Source organism: Dromiciops gliroides, chromosome 3 (assembly GCF_019393635.1).
Source record: "Dromiciops gliroides isolate mDroGli1 chromosome 3, mDroGli1.pri, whole genome shotgun sequence".
In the NCBI taxonomy this organism is placed as follows: domain Eukaryota; kingdom Metazoa; phylum Chordata; class Mammalia; order Microbiotheria; family Microbiotheriidae; genus Dromiciops; species Dromiciops gliroides.
This window is the reverse complement of record NC_057863.1, coordinates 79,248,557-79,261,649: the sequence shown is the minus strand read 5'-3', so window position 1 is coordinate 79,261,649 and position 13,093 is coordinate 79,248,557. Positions and strand designations below refer to the sequence as shown.

At 36.9% G+C, this 13,093-nt stretch overlaps 1 protein-coding gene across 1 annotated transcript in view; it reads right to left on the bottom strand.

The window, feature by feature from the left end:
* KANSL1L (KAT8 regulatory NSL complex subunit 1 like) overlaps positions 1–13,093 on the bottom strand; it is a 148,132-nt gene that overhangs the window by 51,911 nt on the left and 83,128 nt on the right. Inside the window, exon 5 of the mRNA XM_043992796.1 lies at positions 8,677–8,881. Within this exon, the coding sequence (XP_043848731.1) occupies positions 8,677–8,881 (205 nt within the window). The remainder of the gene's footprint in view (positions 1–8,676; positions 8,882–13,093) is intronic.

Sequence of the window (13,093 nt, the reverse complement as noted above, 5' to 3'; positions counted from 1 at the left end):
AGACTCAAATGAAGAGAGATCAGAGGCCAGCCCCAATCCACTTCTACATGGAAGTAGACAATTCACAGGTGCTAAATGCTGCATATGTTTTTGGACTTTTTCAAAGTATTGATTACTTGTGTTGCTTTATCCCCCCCTTTTTTGTCTTAAAAAATATTATTTGTCATATGGGATGGCTCCCTGGAGAGAGGAAGAGGAATCCTAGGAAAAAATTATTATATAAAAAATAAAAGACATCAATAAATGCTTTATCTATAAAAATGTGGTTACTGGAATAATTTTTAAAAACAAGTTAAAAACTCCCAGGATGAGAACCCCTGTGCTAGAGATTAAAAAGGTTAGAGATCACTAGCAAGTGGTTTGGGGTTTGACAATACCTGGAAAAGTATTATTTAATATTTGTTATTACAGCATTGCCTCTTTTTAAACTAATAATAGACATTTTTATTTAGTTTTGAGTTCCAGATTCTATCACTTCCCTCTCTTTTCTCCCTCCCCTCCTTGAAATGGTAAGCAATCAGATATAGGTTTTACATGTGCAATTATGTAAAACATTATCATAGTAGTCATTTTGTATAAGAAAACATGAATAAAAGGGGGAAAATAAAAAAAAGTGACTAATAGCATGCTTCAGTCTGTGTTCAATCAGTATCAGTTCTTTCTTTGGAGGTGGATAGTATGTTTCATTATTAGTTCTTTGGAATTGTCTTACATCACTGTATTGCTGAGAATAGTCTTCATCAAACAATATTGCTGTCACTGTGCACAATGTTCTCTTGGTTCTACTCACTTCACTATACATCAGTTCATACAGGCCTTTCTGAAATCATCCTGCTTGTCATTTCTTATAGCATAATAATATTCCATCACCATCATATCCTATAGCTTGTTTAGCCATTCCCTAATTAATGGACATTCCTTTGATTTCCAATTCTTAGCCACCACAAAAAGAACTGCTATAAATAGTTTTGTATAAATAGGTCTTTTTTCTCTTTTGTGGGATGTCTTTGAGATATAAACCTAGCTGTGGTATTTCTGGGGCAAAGGGTATGCACAGTTCTATAGCTCTTTGGGCATAGTTCTAAATTGCTCTCCAGAATGGCTGGATCTGTTCACAACTCCACCAACAGTGGATTAGCATCCCGGTTTTCCCACATCCCCTCCAACATCCAATATTTTCCTTTGTTGTTATATTTGCATTGCCTCTTTCTAAATCATATCTGAAAATAAATCAAATACTTTTTTAGAAGGTAAGGGTAGGAGTGAACCAGGGCATATAAAGGAGAAGATCCAAGGGTGTGTGCAATCACAAAACCTTATAGTCCTGGGGAAATTAGAACCGAAAGGGTTCAAAGAATGTATGCACCTCTTAGAGAAAGGTCAGGAAAAACTATTTTTATAGGGCTGTGGCGACACCAGGGAGGGGTATATGATGGGGATATCAAACAATATCCATATAATTTTTAAAAAGCAACTTAATTTGTGACTTTTTCTTTTAAAGAAATATAATACATTCCACTCATCAGTTTTAAAATTATTATAAGAAAACATTATTCAACAAACTAAATAACAAAAATAGGATAAATTTATTTGTAAACCCTGGCCCAGAATAGAGAGCTTTAGAGTTCATGTAATTCAATCCCTTCCTTTTGAAAATAAAGAAATGCAATTTCAGAGAATCTGAATGTCTTGCCCAAGGTCACCTAATACTTGGCCCTGCAGGTCTGGTGCCATTAAATTTCAGACTCAATTATACCTATGGGCTAGAGATTTTCTGTCCTCTTCCTTTCCCTTGTGTGTCTACTGACTACCATGAATTAACTTAGGCATTACAAAAATTGGGCTGAATAGGTCACTTGATGAAGACTTCATTCTTTCTTTAAAATGATTTTTTTAAACAATATCCCCCATTTATATCTGTAGTACATGTTTATTTACAAGCTGTCCCAAATGTCTTAGTATGGTTTTAAGCTTTGGCTTAAATTCATACATATTTTATATACATATATACATACATATGTATATGGTACTTTATTAAACATTAAAAAAATGACTTGGCAATTTAAATTATCTCAATCAGGAGAAGTGAGGAAATTTGAATTCAGAGGAACTGTTTTTAATTACTTCATAGGAGCAAAAAACATTTCTTAATTCTTCTCAAAATTTCCTTTAGCCTTCAAGTAAGTGTATAATCTACCATATTCAGTTGTATAAGAAAAAAAAAGATGGTTAGGTACATGCCATAATTGTATGACCTGCCCTCAAATATTCTGTCTTGCTACAAGAATTTCCTATAGCATAGATTTATTTGATTAAGTTAAATAATCACTGTTCCCATGGTAGTAATTTATTAAAACTAAAGTGTCCTAAGACTAATTTTCAAAATTATTAATGAATACTTTTTATAAATGAGCAAACCAATTATTTACTGGAACCCAGAGAAAATTTAAAAAGAATATTTAAATTATGATTTGGAGAGGCAGGAAGAGGTAAAGTTTGGGAGCCTTGAAACCCTTGACTCAACAGCTTCTGCTATTCTAACAGTAACTTTAGCCATACTTGTTTATCCATATTTATATGCCTGTAGTCTATCAAAAGACATACAAACAACCATGGCAATGTACTCGGTATTTCATAGAAAATGAAAACACACTGACAAGATCTAAACATACTCCATTCAATTCAACAAATATTTAATAAACACTTAAGAGGTGCTAGGCACTGCAGTCAGCATTTGGGATATAGAGATGAAAAAAAACTCCCTACTCTCAAAGACTTTATAAGTGAATGTTGAGAAACATAGATCATTAAAATAAACATGACAGAAGGTAGAATGTAAAAGAGAGCTGTCAGAAAAGTTGAGCAGACTTCCAGCTGGGAGAAATTAGGGCAAACTTCAAAGAGGAGGCAGCATTTGACCTGGATCTTAAAGGAAGAGGCTATCAATGGAAAAGTGTCTTCTAAGAGTTGGGGATGGCCAGGCTATGAGCTGAAATCTTCTAGCTGAAACAGAACAGGAAGTCCACAAAGAGCAGAGATCTGAAATAAGGCTAACATTTCACACTCGTTTCTTTTCTTCATCCTTCACTTTACCACATGCCCCCTATATAGTATAGCTTCCATCTGTCCCTTTCTCCCTCCTCACACTGTTGACACCTTAGTTCAGGCCCTCATCACTACTCACTAGGATATAATATGATAATAGCCTCCTAAATGAGTTCCCTTCCCCTAGTCTCACTCTTCTTGATTCAGCCTTCAAATAGCTACCAAAATGTTCTTCCTAAAGCACAGGTGTGACCATGTCATTCTCTTGTTCAAAAACCTTCAGTGAGTCCCTAATGTACCTGGAATAAAATGCAAACTCTTTAGCCTGGCACTTGGACCTCACAAAAAAATGGCTCCAACTTACCTTTCCAGCTTTATTTCACATTACTCATCTTCTAACCAAAAGGGATTCCTGGTTGTTTCTTGAACTAAACAATAGCATCTCCACCACCATAATTCCTGCACGCTCTCCTCCATCCTCATCATTTCCTTTCATAGGCTCTTTGAGGCTCTGCTCTGGAGCCTCCTCTCCCAGAAAGCCTTTCATGATCCCTCCAGGTAAAAATATTCCCTCCTCAAATCTTTTCTAAGCACTTTGTGCACTTCCATCATCATTATCTCCTTCCCTCCCTCACCCTTCCCTTGAGCTCTTCCTTTTCTAGCCCTCCTCTTTCACCAATACTTCAATTCACTAGACTGTCATCTTTTGAGAGAAAATGGAGCATCTCAGAAACCAACAAAAAGTTCTCCAACAAAAGGATCCTGTCACTGCCTTGATTAATGTGTATTGGCTGCTAACAGGATCAAATTGCTCCTTCAAAGACAATACTTCTGAACTCACAGGCTTTCCTTACCTCCTCTTCTTCTCCAGCAATAATCCTTTGTCAGGGGCAGCTAGATGGCACAGTGGATAGAGCACTGGCCCTGGAGTCAGGAGTACCTGAGTTCAAATCCGGCCTCAGACACTTAACAGTTACTAGCTGTGTGACCCTAGGCAAGTCACTTAACCCCAATTGCCTCACTAAAAAAAAAATAAAATAAATAATCCTTTGTCCACTGTCTGTTTGGCCATATACACAACTGGTTCACATACAGAGATGGGGAATATCCCTATGATTTCTTTCACGTATAGGAAACTCCCAAATGAGGGAACTGTCTCCCAATGCAGGCAGGTCAACAACTTCTAAGCAATCTGTAGTCTTAAAAATTCCCTAAAGCAGGTGTGTCCAGATTCAAATGTAATAGGAAAATGTTTGGTAAAAATTCCTCTTTGAGCTTGACACAATGTGCCTAGAGCACTAAGAGGTTAAGTGACTTCCCTGGGGTCACATAGCCAGTACAGAACAGAAGTGGGACTAGAATCCACATCTTCCTACATCCAAAGCCAGTTCTTTATCCATACACTCTCACATGCAGAATGAAATCATTTTAGGTTGTAAATTCCGTGAGTATAGTGACCATGGCTTTAATTATCTTTTTATCTCTCTAAGAATGTATTATAAACACATAAAAAGTGATTATTGAGTGAATGAATCTATTATAGACTCATCAGGCATTCTGGTTTACAAGGCTTTATATGTATGTGTGTATACATACATATATGTATATAAATATATGTATGTACACATATACAAATATATTTGTATATTATATATTTATATGTGTGTATACTTGACCTAATTTACAGATAGAATATCATATTTTGTTCTGTTTTCTTGACACAAATTTAAAAGGAGATAATTTTCACCTATTCAGAGAATTGCACTGTATTGTTTAAATGAATTAAAAAAAATTTTTTTTGGAAAAGCAGTCTCTTTAAAAATTATCAGGTTTAGAAAAGTTGGTTGGAAACCTGCCAGAAGTGTTCATATTAACACTCTACAGATCCAAATAATTAAATACCTACCAGTAAAATACCAGATGGGATGAAGTTCTTTCCCTGGAGAGGGAAAAATGACTACTTTTTTCATTGAACAACTATCACTAAGGGATTTACATTCTCTTAGGCAAGCGTGGTGTAGCTATCATCTTTACTTCTATCTTTTACCACACTATGAAAAACAAAAGACAATTCTCCTGTTCTAGAACAGGACAGAGGATTGGGGAATTAGAGAAACCTGAGCTCTAATTGTAAGAGTTACAATGCTGAAAGCAAAAGGTTCTTAGTTAAAGGCCACAGGATGAAGTTTCTCTTACAAACACTGTGCTCAAATGCATACAGATTTTTATCACCATCTTTTCTCTACTAGAAGAAGTACCTCTTCTCTCATACTGCCCACTTTTCCCCAGGTCCCAACAGGTCACCATGCACAACTAATTCTACAATCCATTAGATTATGAACATCATGTGAACCTGAAACATAACTTTAATTATCTTTTCATTTCTCCTAAATTTAGCATGGTGCTTTGCAAATAGTACACATGTAATTGATAATTGTTAAATGAAAGATTATCTTTTTAACTCTAGAATTCAGCATAACTTTTAGTACTTTGCAAAGTATTGATGAATGAAAGATTACAGGGATTTTGACACCTGGTGAAGTTGGCTAGTGATGTTAGAGACAAAGCCAAACTTTAGATGAGCTAAAATAGATCAAAGAAGAATTGTTCTGCAAAAGTTCAGAAATATTACTTGGGTTAGATAAAGCAAAATTGTTAACAGTGTCAGTGATAAATGTATCAACTATATTGAGATGCTTGTATTCTCTTAATCCTTGCTCTTGCTCTAATTGTATTCTACCATTTGTGTTCCAGATGTCTTTGAGATGTTTTAAGCTATTAGAACTTAAACTATTAAATTAATATTTTGAACTACTAAAATATCACTAATACTCTAGGGAACATCTGTATAGTAATTATATGTTGTTTGTTTTTAAAGAAAGATAATTAAGTGGAAAGATTTTGATGCATGTTCTCAGTTAAACATGTAAAGCCTCATCATTTAAACTACATGGCCATATTCTAGGCAAAATAGTCACATACAGCAGTAGCTGACTTAAATGGAAAATAAATTTTCATGGTTTTTAGACTCATAAATCCAATCATAAAAGTAATGATAAACAAGCTTTAAATAATAATCATTATAGGTGCTTCCTGTTATCACTTTGTACATATATCAAAGATCTCTTCTTAATTTAGATCTGAATAGGGATTTTTAACCTAGGGTTCATGAATTTATTTTTGTTTAAATATGTTGATAATTTTATTTCAATATGATTGGTTTCCTTTGTAATATCTTATTTTTTATTTTATACATTTAAAACATCATTCTGAGGAAAGGGTTCATAAACTTTAGAGACCACCAAAGGGATCCATGATGTAAAAAAAGGCTAAAAAAAAACCCCTCTGGTCTAGATCCTTGGGCTCACCTTGGGCTCATGTTTTCCTTGTTACTTCATCCTCCTTTTACTCCCAGAATCAGACTAAGGTCGTCTTTAATCCCTTATATTTGTAAAGGAGGGGAATCATTACCTATTTAGACCTTGGGCTGATCTTCTTTGGCTCAATGCCAAATTACCAATCACCATCCTGATGAGATAGTGATTGGAGGAGGAAAAAAAATACCCTTCAACCCACAATCATTTTGGGGAAATAAGAATCACTGGATTCTTATTTCTAGAATCTAAATCTAGAATCTTAGTTCTAGAGCAAAAAGACATGTTTGAGGTCATTAATTCAACCTCCTGATGTTTCACACTTTCACAAAGTGCTTTGCACTACAAATATCAGTTATTATAATGTTGCGTGATTTTGCCCTAATTGAAGCTCTTTCTTACTGGAAATAGCAATAGGACTATAACATGAGGCATTTTGGAAAGGCACTCAAGTAGCCTGTGTTTGCATTTGTGAATAAAGATGTATAGATAAGGCCTATTTCCCCCCACATCCTCCAGGTGCCATTCATTCAGCTTATGGAATCACTAAGGCAAAGGAACCTTGACTGACCCTCTTTGTTTACTCTTTTAGTTTCCCATTAGCCACCAGCTTCCTCTGGCCAGCCTTTCTACCAACAAGCCTTCCAAATAAATCCTGTGACTGTATTATTGCCATAGAGCCCTACACTGCCTATCCTTCCCATAGCTCTGATTTAAATGCTAAGCTAGTTCTCCAGAGCCATGCCACATTGCTTTAAATCATCTGTAAGATGACTATGCTGGGGCAGCTGTTCTAAAATGGCATTTGGGCTGGTGTCAGGGCAGTCTTCCCACAATGTTCTATTAGCTTCCTGATCTTATCTAACACCCAGGCCAAGAAAGCAAGGGCACAGCGAATATAGTAGAGTTACTGGAGAGGGCAGAGGATGGCCAATCTGGTAACAAATGGGGGATCCAGAAAGCTGCCACATGAGGCCAACTAGAATTCAAATATGAAGACGTTTAGTCTGAAAAAAAAAACATGGCATTTAGTGATTACTTACTTAGGGAGAAAAGTTAGGAGGCATGTGAGGATAGGAAGCTAGCCAGCTAGTAATGAAAGCAAAGAAAGTGGAAACTTGAACTCAGTTATTTTTTTCCTATTAAGCATAAGAAACAGATGGAAGAAAGGAAGAAACAGGGAGTGTAGTACAGATTCATTTGTGCTCTACACTGCCCAGGAGGGCAAGCAAAGGGATCTCTGCAATCAACAACTGACAAGTGATGCTGTGCAAATTACCTCAACACAAAATGGTAATTTTTTGTAACTGTTCTACAACTTACAGTGGAAGAATCCCTGGAGCATTCAAAGGTTAAGTCAGTCAATCAGTCAACAAGCGTTTATTAAGTGCTATGTGCCAGGCCCTGTACTCGGTACTGGAAATATGTGAAAGGCACAAAACATGGTGCCAGCCCTCAAAAAATACACATTCTAATCAAAGATACAAAATGAAAACAACAATGTCTATATAAAATATATTCAGAGTAGATGGGACATAATCTCAGAGGGAGGGCACTTGATGGGGCAAATGGAGGCAAGGGAAGGAAGGACCAGGAACTTCCTCCTGCAGAAGGTGGGTTATGTGAAACGTAAGATGAGTCTTGATTAATTTGCTTAGGGTTGCATGGTAGTATATCTCAGAGGTAGAATCTGAACCCAGTTATTTCTAGAGTCAACTTCATCCTATCCAGCCATCTCCAATCAAAATCCTTATGATTTTTTGTTTTGTTTTGTTTTGGGGGTTTTTTTTGCAGGGCAATGAGGGTTAAGTGACTTGCCCAGGGTTTCACAGCTAGTAAGTGTCAAATATCTGAGGCCAGATTTGAGCTAAAGTTCTCCTGAATCCAGGGTTCAGGGCTTTATCCACCACTGTGCCACCTAGCTGCACCCCCCCAATCCCTATGATTTTTGAAGGCAATCTAGGCTAATGTTTTCTGGGTCTTAGGACCAAGATATCAAAAGGCCCTTATATATCATCTAGTAACAACTTTATTTTACAGATAAAGTCCAAAAGAGGCTTCCCAGGACCACAGAGTTAGTAAGTAGTTGAGTCAGAATTAAAACCCAAATCTTTGATTCCAAATCCAAGTCTTTCCACTAAACCATGCTGAATCAATGATGGTTTTTTGAAATTGTGTATTATAAATATCCTACCATATATGATATGGAGAAGTGCTAATATTTCTATTTATGTCTTCTCACCAAAAACAATCTTACCTTTGGAATCCAATAACAAGGAGGGCTCAATCGGTAGAGTTTTCGTTTGTGGAAACTCTGAAGAGGCCTTGTTCGGGCTGCTGTGCTCATGAGAGTCAAGGATGGAGATCTCAGTCTTGTTCTGTCTTTTCTCCTTTTCTTAATGTGCTTCTGGTTAAGTAACCAACTACTGGAGGAAGAGAGCTCATCTAAATTCTCTGAAGCACTGAAATGCCATGAAATAATTAGGGAAAAATCAGACAAAAAAGGAAAAAGAAAACTAAATTTAAATTGCCTTAACTCTATTACAACTGCAGAAAACATCCTAGTTAATCCTGTTATGATGATTAATGGTAGAATTGAGGGAAAATAATTAAGAATTAAAAATTCCAATTACACTCCCACTACTGATATGTTAGTACCACAAAAAATATCATTTCCACTTCTTTTTTTTTCTCCTGTGAAACAAATACTTCTCTAGACCAAACAATTATTATATGACTTACAATGACAAGACTTAAAAAATGACTGTCTGATGATGGAAATGGGCATTTCTGCTTCCTTTTATTTTCCTATAATGTGTCAGTCAATCAGTAATCATATTTTAAGCGTTTACTATGTACCAGGCACTGTGGTAAGTATTGATGATACAAAGAAAAGCAAATTATATCTCACAAATAAGAGAGAGAAGAAAAGGACCCATACCACAAAAACATTCATAGTGGCTATTTTTTGTGATAACCAAGAATCGTAAACCAAGGAAGGCAATGCTCATCCACTGGAGAATGGTTGAACCAATTATGGTATGTGAATATTATTCCTATGGCACAGGAATATTATTGTGCTATAAGAAATGATGAAAGGGACAACTGCAGAAAAGCCTGGGAAGAGCTGTATGAATCGATGTAGTTTGAAGGGAGCAGACCAGGAGATTCATTTATATAACAACAACACTGTAAAAACAAACAACTGAAAGCCCAACCAACTCTGGTCAATGTGATGACCATTCATGGTTCTACAGGACTAGGATGAGGCTCCTCACCTTCTGACAGTTGTGATTTTTTCTAATGGAAAGGAGGAAAGAAAATCCATTTTCACTCTTTAAAAAAATTAAAACTGAATTAAATTTTTAAAAAAACAAGGCAAAAACCATTTCTGCTCTTAAAACATGTACCTCCTAATGGGGAAGACACCAAGTAACTTGATACGACAAGTAGATACATATGATAATCTGGGAGAAGAAGGTATTAAACATTTAGGCCTACTAAGAAAGGTGGGAATTGAGCCCAGTCTTGTAGGAAGTCAGAGACTTCTTCAAGGTGGAAGAGAAGGAGCAGTGCATTGCAGGCATGGAGGACACAGAGCAGTGAAAAAGCACAGAGGGGGGAGATGGGCTGCTGTATCCAAGAAACTGCCCACAGGCCAACATAGCTGAACCCCAAGGTCCATGGAAGAGAGTACGGTATGAGAAAATAAAAGAGTAAGAGGGGTCAGGATACAAAGGGCTTTCAATGCCAAAGGGAGGGCTTCACACATGATCCAGAGATAGAAGGAACCACTAGAGTTCATTGAGCAGGGGGGATGTAGTAGGAAAAAATCACCTCCATAGCTGTGTAGTGAATGGATTTGGGGCAGGGAGACCAGTGAGAAAGCCACGGCAATGATCTAGGCAAAAGTTTCTGAACTAGGGGGTGGCTGTGAGTCAAGAGAAGGGAACATAGAGATGAGATGTCCTAAAGGTAAAAACTAACAAAATTTGGCAACAGTTTGGTTAAGTGGGGAGAGAGGGAGCAATTAAGGATGACACTGAAGTTGGGAATCAAGGTGACTACAAGCATGGGGTTGCCCTTTACAGTAATAGGCAAGTTCTGAAAAGGGGAAGATTTAGAGGGAAAGAAAATGAGTTCTGTTTTGGACATGTTGCTTTTGAGATGTTTATGGGACATTCATTAAAGTAGTTGGTGACTGCATGAGAATGTCTGCATAAAGATGATAACAATCCATGGCAGTTGATGAAGTCACCAAGTAAGACAGACTAGAAGGAAAGGAGAAGAGGACCCAAGACAAAGCCTTGGGGGACATCCACACATAACAAATGTGACAAGGATGGAAAACCAGGTGCTCAGGAGACTGAGGAGTGGTCATGAGGGGAGAGCCAGTAAAGAGCAAAGTCATGGAAACCTAGAGAAGAGACTATTTGAGAAGATGGGGCTTAACCACAAAAGGGAGGAGAGACAGAGGACAATGACCATCAGAGGTGGTAGGAAGAAGTGAAGAGTTTTTTGTGGTTTTTTTTAGTGAGGCAATTGGGGTTAAGTGACTTTCCCAGGGTCACACAGCTAGTAAGTGTTAAGTGTCTGAGGCCGGATTTGAACTCAGGTACTGCTGACTCCAGGGCCGGTGCTCTATCCACTACGCCACCTAGCTGCCCCGTGAAGAGATTTTTAAGGATGGCCACCAGTGTAGGCAGCATGGAGGGAGATGGTAGGCATCACCTTCACAATTAAAGCCTTTCCTGATCCACCAAACTGCTAATGTTTTCACCCCCAAAATTACTTTGTATTTATTTTGTATTAATATTCTTTAAGTTTATATACGTAGATGTTGTTTCTCCATTAGAACGGAAACTTCTTGTATCACTGGCAACTATCACATTGCTTGGCACATGGTGGGCATTTTGGAAATGGTTATTGACTTATTGGAAAATAAACTCCAATAACTCTTTATTACCTCTAGGATCAAACAGAAACTCTTAGTTTGGCATTTGCAACCTTTCACCACTTGGCCCCAACCTACCTTTATAGCCTCTTTATACATTACTGCCCTTCACACACTCTATCATTTAGCCAAACTGGCTTTCTTCACATTCTTTCCAAAGGAAATTCTACTTCCTATTGCCATATTTTTCACAGGCTGTCTCATGCCTAGAGTATTCTTTCTCCTCACCTCTGTCTCAGAATGCTTAGTTCACTTCAAATCCAGCTCAATTGAGCACCACTTAGACAAAGCCTTTCCTTATCTCTCTAGTTACTAATGTGTCTCCCCTTCCCCCATGCCCAAATAACATTTCTTTCATATTTTTTTCATATGTATATATAATGTGTGTAAATACACACACACACACACACACACACATACACACACACATATATATATACCTAGGAGTCATTTTAGAATCAGGTATCTATGTGCAAATAGACCATGAACATTCTCAATATAAATAAACTCAGAAGACAGAGAAGGAAGGCACAGCTAAATAGGAGGGTTCTTATAATTTTTTCTCTTAGGAAAAATTAAATAAAGGTGTTTCTACCTCCCATTTATGTTTTGCCTTTCCTTATTAGAATGCAAGTTCCTTGAGGGCAAGAACTGTCTGGTTTGTTTATATTTATATCTAAAGCACATAAGTACATTGTCTTGTACATGACAAGTAATTAATAAATGCTTTATCTATCATCAAAACAAAATTAAATTGATCATATTTTATCAGACAGAAAATTACTCCTTACTGCGGGAATAATTGCTTAAACAGCTATCTATATACCATCATACCACCACTGTGATAAAGTAAAAATTAAAAAAATATACCAAGATAGAATTATAGATATAAATTATACAAAAAACAAAAATGAGAAAAAATATGGTATTCTGTTTAAAACAACCTCAACTTCAATTATTTAAGTAGGTTAATGATTACTAAAAAATGGGAAGGTTGCTATTTAGTCATGTTTCTAACTCTTTGTGACCTCATGAAGCATACTGTCCCTGAGGTTTTCTTGGCAAGATGACTGGAGTGCTTAGCCATTTCCTCCTCCAGTGGGTTAAGGCAAAAAGAGGTTAAGTGATTTGCCCAGTGTCACACAGTGTCTGAGGACAAATTTGAACTCAAGTCTTCCTGACTGAGCCACCTAGCTGCCTAGAGGAAAGGACTTCAATTCAAATGACAGCAGTTTCATATAGAACTTTACTGATGTAAACTAAATGCCTTCAAGGAGACCAAAAGAGACTAAAAGCCATCTTAGTCAATAGACACTTTATTTACTTGTCAAAAGAGATATGGAAGTGAAGAGCAATACCACTTTATAATATAAACTTATTTGTTAAATTTTAAAGGGGATAATGGAGGATCATGAGTCATATTACCCCATAAGCCATTAAAAAGCAATAAAAGGAAAATGGAATTTCAAGACTGTAGTAAGCAAAGTCATCCTGAAGGCACTTAAGAATGAAATTGGGGGCGGCTAGGTGGCGCAGAAGATAAAGCACCGGCCCTGGAGTCAGGAGTACCTGAGTTCAAATCCGACCTCAGACACTTAACACTTACTTGCTGGGCAAGTCACTTAACCCCAATTGCCTCACTAAAAAACAAAAAACAAAAACAAAAACAAAAACAAAAAAACAATGAAATTGGAGGCAGAGCCAAGATGGCAGAGAGAAG